The following is an 18,530-nucleotide window of genomic DNA, read 5'->3' on the forward strand; positions in this document are numbered from 1 at the left end:
TTCTTTGTGGACTTTATGGTATGCTGGTACATGTTTAGCAATTAGCTTTCCAGAGGGGGGAAAAAAAAAGAAAATTTCCATACGTAGTATTTGCCAATACCCTTGGTGTAAATACTGCTATCCTGGCCAATCTAAACCTACCAGGGTGATGCCACTAAAAGTGACGTTGGGGCAAGAGGCACATAACTGGGTCGAGCCTAACAGTGTAAACAGCTTCAGCATGTCTGTGGTTCTTACCACTACCTAAGGTTCTCCGATTTATCGTTGTGTTTTATCTGTCTCCCTTCATAAAAAACTAAGCTCCATATGTAAAGGTGCCCTCTCCATGTTTTCCACTGAACCTAGAGCAGTGTCTAGCATATAGCAGGTTCACCATGAACATTTGTTGGATAAAAGTATAATTATAGACTCAAAGATGGATATATTAAAAATGTTCTGAGATGCAATAGTAATTAAAAGGTTTTTAAAAACCAGTAAAGTTTGTGGGGTCTAAAATTTTGGAAATACTTCCTGAGTAGATATGAGAAAGAGATGAATCCGGTAACACTTTTAAAAATCATTTTATCTTGCCTCCCTTGTGTCTATGAGGCTTTCCCAATGGTGTAAGTATGAGGGGATGTGTAAGGAAAAAGAAGAAAATTGTAAGGTTTGAATTTAAATTTTATTACAAAAGATCAATCATAACAGAAAAATGTTTATTTCAAAATGAAACCAAAACATCCTTTTATATTATATGAGTTAAATGGGCATAAATAAAGCATACTAGTGCACTTATATGTGCCATGGCCTATGGCAGAACCAGAGCAAACGTTAATTATTATGCTTATTTTTTGAAGATAATTGGTAATGTAAAATAATGCAAAAAGACCCTACAAGCGAAGATTAATTATTCATATATCAGATTATCTGTCTCAAAGTTTGACAAAATTTCTTTTGAAAGAAATGAAAAATAATTGAAATCGACATTTTATATTTGTATTTCATCTTCAGTTCTCTCACATCCAACTCTGAATCAGTAAGTCATTTCTTTCTGATATTGGTAATTTTTAATGTAGATTCCACAACACAGTTTTTTTTTCTTAGCCTGGATTGTCTTTGGCATATTCCATTGTATGATGAGCACAAAACAGTTCTTGAAGGATTCATTACATTTCTGTTAATTACATTATCTTTCATAACCTGACTCTCAATGGCCCTCTTTAGTCTTCCTTTTCTTATGCTCCCAATTGAACTGCCTGCTTTGCCCTTAAGACACACGTGTCTGTTCTCCCACCCCCGCTTTACTCTCCTGCTTCTCAGAATGCCCTTTTCCCTTGTCTCTGTCTTTTGTAAACCAGATATTATTCTAGACTCACTTCAGTCCTCAATTTTCCATTCTTTGCACAGCACTTAGTCACTAATTGATATTTTTCTTGTTTGCTTCTTATGGATTTCTCTCCCGTGAGAATACACACCAAGTGAGAGCAGGGGCATTTCTTGGTCACTGCAATATCCCAGTGCCTAGAACAGCATCTGGGATAGAGTTACGTACAGTATTTGTTGAATGAACAGACAAATGTTATCAAGACAAATGTTATCAAGTCTAAGATTCAGACATTTTACCATGAACAAAATTGCCACTCAGTTTTTTAAAAATCTAAGGATAAAATAAATATAGTAAGGTGCTCTGTGATGATTCAAAAAACCCGCAAACATTTAGATTCCACAATATAGGTTGGCACTTCATTTTAATCCAGTGCTGTTTTGACAAAACTGTGAGAATTAAGGGAGAGAATATGGTATCTTAAATTAGTCAAAAATAATTTCTAACACCCAAGGCTGAAAGAATTCCAGTTTGAAGGTGCTCTTTTCCTCATATGAAACTGTGCTTATTATACTCCATTTATAATCTAACTAAACACATTTTCTTGGTATGCTAATGCTTTATGCAAACCTTCTCTTGATTTTGTCATATAATTCACAAGGATTCAATTAAGTGAAACAGACCTTAACGTAACTTTGAATGAATTTTTTAACAAGAAAAGATTTTATATTCAAAGTATGTAGTCATTTTAATATTAACCTGTATTTATATAGAATGGAACCAGCATCATAGTTCTTTTTTCTTTGACCTAAATTTCCTCCATGCATTTTTCTCTTTGAGTTTATCTCAAGCGTAAAAGGATAGCTAACTAGCTAGCTAGATAACTAGCTAGCTCGCTAGATATAGATATAGTATACATATATGGAACTCTGAAAGATTAGTATGTTTCTCAGTGCAAAATACAGGAGCTTTCGAATACAGGTGCTACTCTTTTTAAGCAAGTCATTGAACCTCTAAGACTCAGTTTACTGAATCTCTAAAATGGAGTGACAATACCTACTTTTCTGGGCTGAGAAGGAAAGAAAAATCAACCTGGCACATGTTAAGTGCTCAATAAGTATTTATTGAATGAATTTGATTGACTCATTCATGAATTTGATAAAGACTCATTGAAGTAAATTACTATATATCATTTAATGAAAAATTGCATTGATTGTATAACCAGGGTGTTTTAACAATTCCCTGATTAATACACAATCAGCAAAACAACATACATATGAATAGATCAAGTATATTGATCTTGATGAAACACTGTGCTTGGTACCAGAGTGGTCCAGGCGCTTATTCAAGAGATCTAAGTATGGTAACATCTACTAAAGCAACGGAAGTGATTAAGGACCTTTTGTTGTGTTTCTACACGTCTCAAAAATTCACAAACATTTTAGAGAGATAGTAGTTATGCATACTTTATTAAAAAACAAAATCTAACAGATAATAAATTATTATTCATTTTCTACACCTGTGCAGACATAAGCTAAAGGCACTGAACTTACCACTACTAGAAATAATAACTGATGAATATATGGTGATTTGTGCTTTCTCTTACATTTTCTTTCAAACCTTCCAAAAACCCTACAGAGTCAACACAGAGAGAGAATGGTAGAATAAATTTTCAATTAGGGAGCTCAAACCATAAGTCCAGAAACAGGCTATGAAATGTTTGGTGCTGGGGATACATCAAGAAACAAAAAGACGAAAAGGCTACCTTCGTGGACTTCACAATCTAGGATTTATGTTAAAAATATGGCTTTTAGATTTATGAATCAAGCCACTCAAATACATATTCATAATAGAATATGTTAAGAACTACGTTAATGGCCAAGGGATTTGTATGTTCTTTTCATCCTCTGTTATTGCATGAGGTTTGATATTTTGTGCAAAACCTTGGAATATATTCTATTGTTATTGTGCACAATTACACTTCTTTTTGTGGTTTGGTTTTGGGGATGTGAATAATGATAATCAACCCAAACTGTTGCTTCTTCCTTTCTCCCACAGGACTTAACTTTCAGCGGTGCTTAGAGGACTTACTGCTCCCATTCTTGCTCAGAGCTTGCTCATATTCTCACAGCTTGCTCATTATTTGTCTCCCAACTTGTACTGAGCATTATCTAGAAAAAGGGTCATGTCTCATTAATCTTTGCATGGCCAGCACCTTGCAGCGTGCTTGCCATAGAGTTCGGGTGGAATGTATGTTTGCTGTACGAATCCATTTGTACACACTCTCCTGTTTTCGAAGCACATACATGTGCATGATCTCGTCAGACCCTCACACAACTCAGTGAGACTGCAGGGAAGAATTACTTTCCTCGCATTAAAAAATCTCAATGAGATTGAAGATTACGAATGCCCTTGTTTATCAGATGAAGAAACTGGGGATCAGTGAGAGATTATGTAATTTCTGCAGAGCACATGAGGAAGACTTGAATTTCAAGATCAAGGTTCTTTCCAAACATTAAATGAAAATCTAGGTACGCTGAAGTACTATTTTAGGTGTGTCTTTAAGGTCTGCTAGGTGTTGGGCAATCACCTTGGACTTTCTCAAATCACTGGTGAAATACTGTGTTTCCCAAGCGTAAACCATGAGATGGGAAAGATCTTCAGAAACTATCCATATTTGAATCAGAAGATGATGACATAGATTATAGAGAAGTATTTTGCTGTAAAACAGTGTCTGTCTTGAGTAGTGTATTGCTAGCCAAAACAATTCTGCTCTGTCATAGGGAAGGTGATGGGGGTTGCTTGGTCGTTTCCAGTCCTGAACCCATAGTCATCACTATTGTGCTTATACAAGATTTGCATATGCCTCTTAATTTCTTGATCAAAAAATGAGAGTCCTTGCAGTGGGAAATGCCACAGTGCGCAGTGGCAAGACAGTGAAAGCAGTCTGTTCGAATGAAGGGGTCACAGCCAACGTTTGAAGGATCTAGTAATTGAATCTTGCTCAACTGACTCTAAAGTCACCCTCTTAATAACATCACCTCCCACTAGATTACAGGCTACTGGAAGGCAGGACTGTATGGAAACCAGTAAGTCAGGCCATGACCAAGTGCAACTCCTGAAACATACGTCAATTAATCAGTTAGCGGCAACTCTGAGTAACCACTGGCTATATAGATCAACCTGGAAAATTGCTAGGGATATGTTTTTCAAACTTAGTGATGGAAATCTCTGGTTTTTTTATTTCCTGTTTTCTCTTTGTGATTTTTCATTTAAAACCATTTTCAAGAAGTTGGCTTCTAAGGTAAATTATTTTCTAGGCAGGACACTCAGGTCCTTGATGGAGACCTAGGGATGGAACCTTGGCCTTAAGTCAGTTATCTTGTATGCTGTTATAAGTCAACATTCCAAAATAAACTTTAACGGAAATTAACAGCAACTGCAATGAAATCCCCCACATTTCTGAACTAGAAACCTTTTCTCTCTAGGGGATGGGGAGGACTCCATGGACAAATTCTCTTGATCCGAAGAAAAAAAATCATCTCTCTACCTCCCACCCCTTCCCTGCAGCCCCCTTCCTTCTTCTCCCTCCCCCAGACGCACAGACACGCTGACCATTTTATTTGAGCGGAAAGTTGAACGAAAGCGACACCCCAACTGCACCCATCCAGCGCTCCTTGGGGCGCAAGAGCAAAGTTCTGGGGCAGAGGCTGCCTTCCCGGAGCCGGCGATGCGTTCCCTCTCCGATACCTGCCCCGCTTCACGCGGCGTCTGAAGGTCTGCCCGCCGCGGCACCGTTGCGTCTCCATCTGGCTGCCAACCCACCCGAGCTTTCTTTTCCTTCGCCGTCACCACCTTCCCCCCTCCCTCCGCCTCCCCCTCCGCGCCGTCTTCCCTCTCCGCCCCCGCCCCCAGTCTCCTCCTCTTTTTCTCACTACCAGCGGCTGCTGATGCTGAAGCCGAGCGTCCCTCCGGCTCCCACGGCAGACATGGCGACATTGACAGTGGTCCAGCCGCTCACTCTGGACAGAGGTAAGGGAGCAGCCCGCCCGCCAGGCCCCTGCGTCCGCCCTGCCAGCCCCTCCGTCCCCGCCGCCTCCACCCAGACCGCCCGCCGCGCTCAGGCCGGGGGAGCCGGGCGGTGAGGACGAGCAGAGGAGGCTTTCGCGCCGAGAGCAGGACACTTTCTTCCCCTTTCTCTGCCCGCCACGTCCCCGCTGCCCCTTGGCGCTGCCCTCGCCCGGCCCAGGGGTGCCTTCCCCGGGCTCCGGCGCCCCGCCGCCACTCCCGGCCCCTCGCCGGGTCTCCGCCCGGCCGCCGGCTTTGTTGGAGCGGAGGCGCGGGGACCGCGAGGCGCCCGCTCGGGGCTCGGGGTTGGTGAGGGCAGGGAGGAACCTCGCCACGCCGGGCGAGGGCGCCGGCCGCCGGAGACCAAGGCAGCCTGGCGAGGGAGCTGCCTGCCAGCCGGCGCGGCCGGGGGGCCCCGGAGGAAGGAAGTTTGTCCCCGCTCGGGGGGACGAGGGTCCGGCGGCTGATGCCCGGACAGCCGCTCCGTGGCGGACAAGGCGTCCCCCGGGGGGGCCTGTGCCCGGGCGCACGGCTGCTGGGCTGCCGCGGCGGGGAGCTGCCCACAGCCGAAAAGGCAACGCGGAGCGCGGGGCAGTAGTGCCCGGGCCGGGGCGCAGCGTCGCTGCAGCGGTGCCCGGCTCTCCTTGGGAGTCGCGCTCCGGAGGCGGCGGGCGTCGCGTCTGTCCCCGCTGTCAGGAGCTCTCTGTCAGTGGCAACTCACAGTGTCTCCTGCCCCGGCCAGCCTTGGTCTTTTCTCAGCCCGGTGCCACCCTCGGTGCCGCCCTGGTGCCCGGGCCGCCCAAGCCGCCGGGACGTGGCGCAGGCTGGGTTGAAATTCACCTTCTGACCTGCGAGCCTGTGGGTCCCGCTCTCTGACTTCTTAGGGAAGCAGTGTTTGCTTCCTCCCGGGACCTCCCCAAGCGTACGGGTGGAAGCCTCCGCTGTGACCGCGGCCTCTCTGGTGCACGGGTTCGCGGGTTTCGCTGTCCTTGCGTGGAGTTTCCTTTCTGGCTCTCGAGGTCCGGGCATGGATGCGCCGGCGTCCCAGGACTCTGCAGCGGAGGACACCTGCCTGTCCTGGTCTGCGGCGGCCGGATTTAGGACCCTGGGCGGCCATGTGGAAATGGTGTGCTCAGATGAAAATGATTTAGTCCGATGTGCCTCTAAAAATATTCTTTCTAGCGGATTAAAGGGGACTGTGGGCAAGGCAAAAGAACATCCTGCTGCGAGTACAGTGAAAAAGCCAGTGAAAACTCAGTGAGATTTTGCATTTGGAGAGGTTGTGTGTGACTTTCACGCAGTCTGTGGGTGCCAGAGCAGATGTTGTGTGGTGCCCATAGCAACCTTACTTGGGGTAAGAGTTGAAAAAAAAAAAAATTGATTGTATGTTGGGAAATGTTGGTTTGCAAGCTAGTAAATTCCTAACAGTAGTTGAAGAGGTCAGAAATCCGTTGCATAATCCATGATTTCACCCCAATATCATCGTCTGCACTAAGCAGGATAAATCCATTGCCTCTAGGAACCGAACAGATGGCAAGCTATTAGAAATTATGGATTTTCCAGGTATTTCTGTTTTACTGTAATGAACTCTGTTGTCTTCTTTCTAAATAATGGTTTTTAAACATCCCAAGTGAAACCACTGCATAAGGAGAGAAACAAACCAACCAACCCCAAGAAAATTGCCTTCCTGACCAATTTTACGGACTACCTCTACTGCCAACATTTTACTTAGGAGGGGTTTACTTTAAATGCTTGGCTCAGGTGTGGAGAGGAAATGCAGTCAGACTAAGATCTAGTCTTAAAGCTGGTTCTTATTCACAGCCAGACTGTATGTACCCTTCCTTTCCTGGGGTGATTAGGTTCCTGGAATGAGTAGCTCAAGAAACAAGTTGAGTGATACAGTGAATGTATCTGAATAAATTCACCAGCAGCTGACTTCTAGGTCTGTACTTTACAGTCGGTGGGTTATTGGCATCATCACTGTCCATGAAGCCAATACCTAAGTAATTTTCTCTCTGCCTTATTATGTTCAATTGATTAATCACAAGTTGATGAAATAATCCTTTGAAAGATTTCCTACAAAAAATAATCCTTCTTATCTTATAAACATATAAATTGTATATTTTATAAAAAAAAAATACTTACCTGATGCCTACTTCTAACTCTGATTCTCATTTTAGGTGAGTTGGTTAGTCTCTTTGGGCATCTGTTTTCCTCCATGCCACATAAGAAGTTTGTATTAAATGATTTTGATACGGTGCAGCTTTAATGGTCTAGAATTCAGTGAATTAAAATGAGGACTCAGTTTCTGGTCACCTCTTTTCCAGATCACCTCCTCTCCTGCCTCTTGCAGGGGTCCTTTACTGTGCTCTGATATCACCCCCTGCTTTGGCCCCATCAAAGCATTCCTTGAACTCTGTTGTGTTATCTCCTCATTGCCCGGAGCTTCTTGGGGGAGGAGATCTTTTCTAAATTCATCTTTGTATTCTCCGTGCTTGCCATAGTCCCTAATCACCGTAGAAGGTCAAACATTAATGTAAATGAATGTAAGTGAACTAAAGACTGAACTGACTCCAGCACTGTTAAAATATAGGAGTTTCATAGTGCACTGAGGTATGGCTCATAGACTCACAACATTTTGACTCTGGGAAGAATGGCAGGGCCAGCATAGGCCAATGGGTCTTAACCTCTTTTCCCCCCATGCACTTGAAGGATTCCCATGGGCAACCATAGCTCACTAAGCTGTGATTAGTAACCAGGGGGGAGTGTGGCAGGTGGGCAAAGGAGAAAGGAAAGAAGATGCTGAATAAAGCCTCTTGAGGGCATCTCATCAAGCAAACCTGAATACATAATCCATCTGCATTCCGCTGGTTCTTTTCTAGCATCTGCATTTTTCAAATGAAAAACACGAAAGAAGCAATGGTAAGAGTTGTTTTCAGAGTTACTCTACTAGTTAGTGGGGAATGTTATGCTAAAATCGAATATTTCTTGTTTGAGGCCCTTTGGCATTATAAAATTTTTCATCTGGAATCTTCAGGGCAGAGGTTTTAAGCAAATTCATGAAAGATATAGGTTGAAATTAAGATTGACCCCTCCCAGAACTCAAAAGATATTACCTGAAAATATTAAGCTCAGAAGTCTGTGCTGCCTTCTTGGGTCTCGTCTGAGTGCCAGAACCGGGCCAGACCCCGAAAGGGAGGACAGGTTGACTTCAGCGTTCACTGCTCTGGGAATGTCTTAAGCTCTTTTCCATCTGCCAGCAAGACCTCACATTAACTCTGTGGGGCCTCTGCGTGGCTGTGGTAGGGTGAGGTTCCTGTTCACTCTGGTCCTAATCCTTGGGATTCCTCATTTACTTCCTGAGCGCTGACACTGACTGCAAGTCAGACCCTGCCCTGGGATCGGTACATACTCACGAGCTGAACAGACTACCACGTAGTCTTCATGGTAATTAGAGCCTACGAGAGAAATGAGACACAGGTGCACGCACACACGCACACACACACACACACACACACTCATGCAAACCATTCATTCAGTCAATAAGTATTCATTTCTCATCTACTATATACAAGATGCTAAGAGTCTAGTGGGGCAAAATAATAAGAAATTGATTCATTCGACAAATGAGTATTGAGTGTCCGCCTTATAACAAGCACTGTTTTAAGCCATGGGACAGTCCTAATGAGCCAAGTAGATAAAGTCTCGTGGGGTTTACATGCTAATGAGGGAATCACACACGGAACATATACATATATAACTGTAAATGCTGGTCAGTAAAACTAAGCTGGATCAGGGGAGGATGGCTGCTGATGGAAACGTGGTAGTCAAGGAAGGCCCCTTACTCTGCGTTGGTGACAAGGAGAAAAGACCTGATGACAGCGAGGAAGCAAACTTTGCAGATACCTGGAAGCAGGTGCTCTGGAGAAGGACCACATGTGTGCATCTTGGGAGCATCTAGAAAGTCAGTGTGAAAAATGGGAGCACAGGGAAGAGTGATGGAAAACAAGATTTGTGAATTGGTGGCCAGGGGCCCGATGATAGAATTTATAATTAGGATTGTGGATTAGTTGAAAATACGAAATACTCTGAACACAATAAATATGACCTGAGGGTCGAGAATAACAGGGAAGGACCTGTTTAGATGGTGTTGATCAAGGAAGGCTTGCTATGAAAGTAAAATTTAACTGAGTTCTGATGTGTTAATATGATCCTTTGGAAAAGCATTTCGGAGAGAGGGATGACTACTCAAGAGCAGCTCCACATGTACAGCCTGGCTGCCATCCTGTTAATGCCTCCATAACCAAGCAAAAGACTGAAACGAAGTCACTCTAAGGATGCATCTGAGGTAGAAACTTGGTTATAAGAAAATCTGTATATCAGCTTTTTGCATCTTACTGCTTTACTAAAACACCATATATTATTAGATTTTCAAAGATATACTGATCATTATCATTATAACTGACATATCACTATGCATCGATCTACTTATTGAACCCAAACGGTCATAATATGAGATATATTCATTTTCAGTCTCATACAGAATGTTAGACTGTGATGTAGGAAGTAGTACTTGTAATTTACCGGTAATTTACCCTTGTGGTAAAGAGAAGATGCTGCTAAGGAGATTAGTGTGGAATCATCTCTTCCACAATTTATAATGTCCAGAGCAATTCTTCCCGACACCTTTGCCCAGATTTAATCTCTAAAACCAGGAATGACCTTCAACTAAAATCAAGGAACAAAATAGGTGCAAGCCATGATACATAACACCGTCACAACAAAGAACATAGGGATACTTCACTGAATTGAATGCTGTGTGGATTCAGCTGTTGTCCTTTCGTCCAATAGCTCCAGCCCTCCTTCACTTTCCATCTCAAGGCCAGAAAGATAATACAGTAGAATTATTTAAAAATGTACTTCTGCTTACCTTTCCCCCCGAGTTTTAAGCAGAATGGCTTTTTAAAAATCATGACTTATAGCGACGTCTTCGTATGACTTACAGAGAAGATTTACAAAATCAACGTTGAGAGAAAAGTGAATAATTAAAACAATTTCTAGGAGTAATTGAGTTGTATAACTTCAGATACTTAGAATTTGCTTATTACATGATCAATAGCTAACAATCTGCATTTAGGCCCCTATATAAAATAAAATGCTGGTGCACCATCTCTGAAATTTCCTGCGAGTTAAATTCAGCTTGGATATATTGCAGAAATGTAAATTTAAATATTTATTTCTTGGATTCTGAAATAATTTGTAACCTAAAATATTGATTAAACAAGTCTTGATGTGCTTTCTCTTTTAAAAATGAAAACCTTGGTCCTTTAACAATTCTAATTGGAGTTAGTAGATGCAACATATTGCATTTGGAGTGGATAAGCAGTGAAATCCTGCTGTCGAGCACAGGGAACTACGTCCAACCACTTGTGATAGAACGTGGTGGAGGATAGTGTAAGAAAAGAATATGCATATACACACACACACACACACACAAACATATATACACATACCCAAAATGTGTGTGTGTGTGTGTGTGTGTGTGTGTGTGTGTGTGTGTGTGTGTGTAAAACTGGGTCACTTTGCTGTACAGCAAGACGTTGTAAATTAACTATAATAAGATTTTTTTTTTTTTTTGTCTTTTTGCTATTTCTTTGGGCCGCTCCCGCGGCATATGGAGGTTCCCAGGCTAGGGGTCCAATCGGAGCTGTAGCCGCCGGCCTACGCCAGAGCCACAGCACCTCGGGATCCGAGCCGCGTCTGCAACCTACACCACAGCTCATGGCAACGCCGGATCATTAACCCACTGAGCAAAGGCAGGGACCAAACCCGCAATCTCATGGTTCCTAGTAGGATTCGTTAACCACTGCACCATGATGGGAACTCCAGATTTTTTAAAAAAATTAAAAATAAAAATTCTAATATAAAACCAAGAGCCTTTATTTTGTGGATTTCAATGTTTTGAAAAAAAAAAAAACAAACAAAACAAAACATGAGAGTAGAGGCTGAATGGTGCCACAATTTTCATAGAATTTGTGATACATTGCATTTTTTCTCACTTCGCTTTTCAAAGCAAGCAGAGCTTATTACTTCATGTATTTCCCAATTCAAGCCTTGGGCAGCCTATAGCTTTTCTAATCAGCTATATTCACCAGTTTTTATAAAATCTGTATTTGCCTGAAAATTGCTCTTTTTCATAGTGCAAAGGGGTTTTCCTCTTCTGTCTCTCTCTTTGCTATTATTTATTTATTTATTTATTAGCATGAGGAGAAATTAAGGAGGAAGAAAAGTAAAAATTAGTTTTATGTTGTTTTAAAATTTTATTCCTTGGAGTTCCCGTTGTGGTGCAGTGGAAACGAATCTGACTAGTAACCATGAGGTTGCAGGGTGAATCCCTGGCCTCACTCAGTGGGTTAAGGATCCAGTGTTGCTGTGAGCTGTGGTGTAGGTCGCAGATGTGGCTCGGATCCTGCGTGGCTGTGGCTGTGGCATAGGCCAGTAGCTGTAGTTCCAATTAGACTCCTAGCCTGGGAACCGCCACATGCCTCGGGTATGGCTTTAAAAAGCAAAAATAAAATAAAATAAAATAAAATAAAATTGTATACCTTTATGATTGGGGGGTAGAGGAAAGAGAGAGGGGCTGACTGTATTTTATGGCTCTTGTCCTAAAGCCTTTTCACATCAGCAGCCAGATATGATTTTGTCTGCAAACATTATTTGCTTACTTTCTCATATTTTTTGTAAGCTTCACTGAACATTTTTAAAATACATTTTATTAAATCTTTTTCTTTTCTTTCTTTATTCTTTTTCTTTTTTTTTTTGCTAATCGGCCTTTGAGTTTCTTTTCTGCACCATATAGTTACAGAATATTTCCCACGAGTCATGTCACATTAACCTTTTCTTTTTCTTTGATAATGAAAAGTTGCAAAGAAAAGGAATCAAATTTCTGGAGTCTTAATAATTGAAAAATATATTTTCCAGGAGTTCCCATGGTGACTCAGCAGTTTATGAACCCGACTAGGATCCATGAGGACGTGGGTTCAATACCTGGCCTTGCTCAGTGGGTTAAGGATCCAGCATTGCCTTGAGCTGTGGTGACAGACCGGGCTTGGACCCCACATTGCTGTGGCTGTGGTGTAGACTGGCAGCTGCAGCTCCGATTAGATACCTAGCCTGGGAACTTCCATATGCAGCAGGTGCAGCCCTAAAGAGCCAAAAATAATTTTTTCCCACTTAATGAGAGTTTTATACACAGTTTTACAATTAAAATTAAGAATTTAATAATCTAGCTTTCTGAAGAGAAACAGAAATCTGGTGAATACCATCTAGTTTGGTGTATCAGCTGTTCTATCTCTGAGATTTATTTCGTGTCCTGTGGTCACTTATGAAACTAATGCTTTTGCTTTTGAGGGGCTTTTTCAGGATCACAGCTAGGGCATAGTTTAATAGGGAAAAGAAAACATTCAGAGAATCATATCAAATGGGAAGATATGTATACTTATATTGGGTATTTGGGATGCTATTAAGGGCACAAAGCCATTACCTCTTGGAAAGAGTTCTTTTCTTAGTCCTGACGTCTGTCTGTTAGGATACAGTCTTCATCAAGTCAGAGTCGATGCTGGATTTGTTTATATAGAGCCCAGCATACTGTCTGGCACATAGTTGGCACACTTTTTAGTATCAGTTGATTTATTAGATAAACAAACGAATGAAACTGACTTAGCTGGACTAGCTATAATGAAGTCATTCTTAAGGATTAAAAAAAAAAGCATCTTCTAGCCTACGGTAATGTAAGAATGGTGGCTACCTTACTTTACCTCTTTGCTTTGTGTGTGTGTGTGTAGCAGACCTAAAAGTGGAATGATCTCCAGGGCCAAGAGAGGATGTGAGGTGCTGGTATTAATATTTGTAGCCTACTTCCATTGCTTGCGTCCACCTCCTATCTTAACTTGTTAATTGAACCAGGCAAGTGAATGCCAGAATACAACTACAAAGTTAAAAAAGAAATTTAAAAAAAAAGGAATCCTCCACACAGGTAAACTAAATTTCCTTACTTTAAAAAAAAAAAAACAAAAACCATAGATGGAGAATGATAGAGCTGTGTCCTGATAAACAAATTTAAATGAATTTAATTTGAGGGATTCTGTGTTAGAAAATATAAATGCAACGTTAGTCACACCGGTGCTTTACTTTGGTATAGTTGATAAGTTTTTTTTTCCCGTGACTTGAGTTTCACTAAGTAATGTGCTCGCTGAATTTGAAGACTTGCTTAATACGAGTAAATATGCCCAAAGACTATTTGATAAAATTTATGTTTTTTCCCCATTTTTGAAAGTTTTATTGAAGTATAGTTGATTTACAACGTTGTGATAACTTCTGCTGTTCAACAATTTGACCCAGTTATGTATGTACACACGTCAGATTCTTTTCCCACATAGATTATCATGGAATACCGGGTAGAGCTCTCTGTGCTGTACAGCAGGTCCCTGTTGGCCAGTCATTCCACATACCTCAGTAAGCGTATGCCGGTCCCCAAACCCAAGTCACACCCCCTCTCCACCCCCCGCCAAATGTCCCTTTTGGTGACGATAAGTTTGTTTTGAAAGTCTATGAGTTTGTTTCGGTCATGAAAATTGGTCCATTTGTATTATTTATTGGATTCCCACATAAGTGATATCATATGTTTGTCTTTCACCGTCTGACCAACTTTACTTAGCATGATTATCTCTAGACCCATCCATGCTTCTGCAAATGGCATTATTTTGTTCTTCTTTATGGTTGAGTCATATCCCATTGTATATATATCTCACATCTTCTTTATCCATTTCCTCTATCAATGGACATTTAGGTTGCTTGCATGTCTTGGCTATTGTGAATAGTGCTGCAATGAACTTTGGGGTGCATGTCTTTTTGAAATATGCTTTTCTCCAGATAGATGCCCCAGGAGTTGGATTGCTGGATCATATGGTAGTTCTGTTTTAGTTTCGTGAGGAACTTCCCTACCGGTTTTACCCATTTACATTTTTCCGTGGTGATTTTACCAATTAACATTGCCACCAACAGTGTAAGAGGGTTCCCTTTTCTCTGCACCCTCTCCAGCATGTACTGTTGGTAAACTTTTGATGATGGCCATCGCTAATTGCTAAAGAAATGCAAATCACAACTACCATGAAGTACCACCTTACACCAGCCAGAAAAATTTATGTTGAATTAAAACTTATACTGAAGTTATACTCAAATCATATCTGTCTTAGAAAAAGAGAGCTTCTAATTTAGACTAGGAGTAATTTGCCCTAGAAACACCGTAGCTATTCCAAGTCTAACGAGTTCTGATATTTTTATTTACTTGCCTAGAGCAGTGATGGTTATGGTATTTCAGCATCATCTTTCATCCAAAAAGGAAAAAAGGATAGGATAATGGGAATCACAGAATGGCAATAAAATTTAGACCCCCAAGTTAGATGGGGAGAAAACTCCATCAAAACGCGGCTGAGTTTGGGAGTATGGCTGAGAGAGGCTCAAAGTGCGTTTTGAGGAAAGTCGTCAAAGAGCAATGATTGCTGATGGACACATGTCCTGGCTTCCAGGAAGGTGCTGACGATGGTTTGGGAAACCATAGACCAATCTACTTGTTGCCGCCTGGAAGAACAATCGCATGTACTAATAAGAAGGATGTGATACTGGCACTTGAGAAAGAACGTGGTGATCCGGCAGAGCCTACGTGGCATCTTTCAGGATAGGTCTTTGCAAATTTCAGGGGTGTGCTGTAGCAGTCCTGTGTACTCATGACATCACACCTTTCGTAGAAGCCTTGTGCAAAGGGTAAGGGATGTGACGTGCTTGATTGCACTCTGGGACTTCTGCTGGTTAGAACCCAATTCCAAGGCAGCTCGGTTCTCTCTCCTGTTTAACATGGTTCCCAATATTTTGGATGCGTGCAAAATAATGCCTAGAGGATTTTTTTACTGGCGACATAGAGCTAGGAAGAATAGCAACAAATTTGGCCAACCAAATCAGTTTCTAAAACTATACCTAGCTTAGAGGTTGGGATTAACAGACACAAACTACTGTATATAAGACAGATAAACAACCTGGTCCTACTGCATCGCACAGGGAACTGTATTCCATGTCCTGTAATAAACTATAATGGAAAAGAATCTGGAAAGGAGTATATATAAACTAACACGACATTGTAAATTAACTATGTCTCAATTAAATATAAATAACAAATTTATAGAGAAAATTTAAAGACCATATCCGTTATTCACTGGTCTTAAGTCAATTTCTTATACCAAATAGAGAAAAAAACCATGATATGATAGCAACACCTCAAAGTTAAACACATATAATGTTTAAGTTTAATAGCCAGTTAAGCTCACAAGTTTAGGTATTTTTTAATGTATAATAAGAGTGTAATGCTGTTTTTCAATAAAAGACATTTGCCAAAGTCTCTTAAAGATAATTATTTTTAAAAAATTATACCTAGGAGTTGCCGTTATGGCGCAGCGGAAACGAATCTGACTAGGAACCGTGAGGTTTCGGGTTTGATCCCTGGCCTCGCTCAGTGGGTTAAGGATCTGGCATTGCTGTGGCTGTGGTGTAGGCCGACAGCTGTAGCTCCAATTAGACCCCTAGTCTTGGAACCTCCATATGCTGTGGGTACGGCCGTAAAAAAAAAAAAAAAAAAAAAACAAAACAAACAAAAAAACAGCTTATACCTAGCTTGGATAGGTTACAATACAGGAGATAAATTTTAGTGAAAATGAATGCAGTCTTCCCTCATTGATTCATGCATTCATCAGGAAAAGGGAGCCACACTGCCCCCCTGAACCCCACTCAGCCACCTTGAAAGCCTCAAACAGGCCCTCTGCCTCAGTCAGGTTGTGGTGATTCCGCGCTGGGCTGAGGCGGGGATGATTTGGTATGGCAGGTAACACATGCACGCGAGAGAGCCAGCCTGCCTGGGTTGGAAGCTGAGCTTGTCCAATTCCTAGCTCTGTAATTTCCAGTGTTCCCAGACTATTGACTCTGTTTTCTTGTCTGCGAAAGGGCAAATGATAAAAATAGCAATGCCCTCATAGAACAGTTGACTTTAAAGGCGTTAATATGGATAAAATACTTGGAACAGGCCTGACCCATATAGCCATTCAACATGAATTATTTCTCCCCTGAATCCTTACAGTCCTGCAGTCTTCCTTCCAACATCCATGGGGAGTTAGTTCCGGGATCCCCGCGGTTACCAAAACCTGAGGATGCTCAAGTCCCTTATATAAAACGTGTGGCACTATTAGCCATTATATCCTTGGGTTCTGCGTCTGCAGAGTCAAAAGCAACCATCTATTTGCAGTTGGTTAAATCCACACATGTAGGACCTAAGGATATGGAGAGCCAACTGTATTCTCATCCTGTTGCCAGGGGGCAGGGACAGATACCAGGTCTTCGAGCTCTACAAGGCAGAGATTGTATTTATTTTGGTGTTCTCTAGCAGCAGGAAGCCTTTGGAGATGCCTGGAGGTCAAAGCAAAAAGTTCTTGTATAAACACCACATTCATCAGCTCCCTCTTTCCCTCAAATCACTTTTTTCTTGGTGCTCCTATAATATTGTTTTTCCTAATTATACTAGAGCACTTACTTTCCGCATGATACAAACTTTTTTTCTGTTGTCGCCCTAACAGTATTAAGTTATTTATTTTCATGCTTGTATACTCTTGCCTATCATAGGGTCTGGAGGCGAGTGTGCAAATGTATGCTGAATAAATTAGTGGGTCTTTTCTTCAAATACTGCATAGCTTCAGGGGGTGAACTAGGTAAGTTCGCCAAGGATGTAAGATGACAGATTTTTTATTCAAGAAAACCTTCCCTACATTTATTCTGTTCAAAATTAGAATGGATGCCTTCCGGGAATTTGTGAACATCCTATTACCATATTACTGGAAAAAGTACGGGTGAAACTTGAATGACAAATTGGAAAAGTTGTTTCTCATGGACTTTTAGATTCAGTCATTTTTAAGGACAGGGACTAGGGTTTTCGTCGACGTTCCGGGTTTTATTTTCTCTTTATCTGCAGATATCCAACGCGTACTAGACAATTGACTGCGGAAAATATAACCAGAGGGACTTCTGACTCCTGTTTGGGCTGTTTAATTGTGAAGCGTCACACGAGGCTGACAGAGGCACACACTTGCCAGGCGTGGGCGTGGGTGCTGGAGCCAGATGTCTGGGTTCAGTCTTACCTATGCCTGCCTCTTGCTTAGCTCTGTGACCTTGGCCTGTTAGTATCTTCTCTCTGCACTTTGCTTCTCATCTATGACATGGAAAATAAGCAGAGTCTCTCCCTCTTAAGATTACTATAAAAATCACCTGAGAAAACGTATGCAAGGGCTTAGAACACTGCCAGGTCCACAGTAAGCGCTCAGTTCTTACTGATTTTTCTCACGTCTTCTCCCCAGGGCCTGTGTTTTTCCCAGCGCAATGAATGAAGAGAGTACCAGCTTCAGATCTAGACAGATAGGGATTTGAATGGCAATGCTGCCGCTTACTCTCTATGGAAGCTTCGAATACTGCTTCCTCTTTCCATAGTCTATTTCTTTCCTTCTCAGTGGAGGAGTAATGACGCCTTCTATGTATGGTGCTGCCTGCCTTGGGCCCTTCCCTCGCTTAGCCTTGCCAGGAAAAGTGAATGAGACTCGGCCATGGGCGGATGCCAAATCAAAGACTAGGGGTAGAGGCTTCATCTCAGGGAAGACAGATAGGGAACAGAGAAGTTATGATAATAAGTTTGAGTATTATAATAACAGCTCAAATATACTGAGCTGTTATTATACTACTACATGCCAGGCGCCGTGCTTAGAGCTTTCCACGTTTGCCTTCCATTGTGCTGGCAAATCTTTGCAGCAAATGCTATTCATATTTTGAAGATGTGGGAACGAGGCAGAAAGATGCTAAATAAAGGGACTGGGGCTCCGGCTGGTTGATACTCGAGGCCTTGAGCTTAATCATTTTGTTACACTGTGGAGACCCAGTGCGTAGGCCTGTAACAGGGTCTATAACAAGGCTTGAGGAGCTTGAACTTGTAAGGGAGGGCAGACACAGAGGTGCTTGCAGAGGCTTCAAAGAACAGACAGACCCGGAGAGCACGGTGCCCAGAAGAAAGGGAAAG

General features: G+C 42.0%; 1 protein-coding gene across 4 annotated transcripts in view; it reads left to right on the forward strand.

The window, feature by feature from the left end:
* LIN7A (lin-7 homolog A, crumbs cell polarity complex component) overlaps nucleotides 654–18,530 on the forward strand; it is a 153,080-nt gene continuing 135,203 nt past the window's right edge. For 3 of the 4 annotated variants that reach the window (XM_021093058.1, XM_021093063.1, XM_021093060.1), the window contains exon 1: nucleotides 654–5,335. In XM_021093058.1, the coding sequence (XP_020948717.1) occupies nucleotides 5,254–5,335 (82 nt within the window). In that variant the 5' untranslated portion in view covers nucleotides 654–5,253. The remainder of the gene's footprint in view (nucleotides 5,336–18,530) is intronic. The other variant, XR_002344352.1, reaches the window with a different exon arrangement.

The sequence above is a fragment of the Sus scrofa genome, chromosome 5, assembly GCF_000003025.6.
Source record: "Sus scrofa isolate TJ Tabasco breed Duroc chromosome 5, Sscrofa11.1, whole genome shotgun sequence".
Classification (NCBI taxonomy): domain Eukaryota; kingdom Metazoa; phylum Chordata; class Mammalia; order Artiodactyla; family Suidae; genus Sus; species Sus scrofa.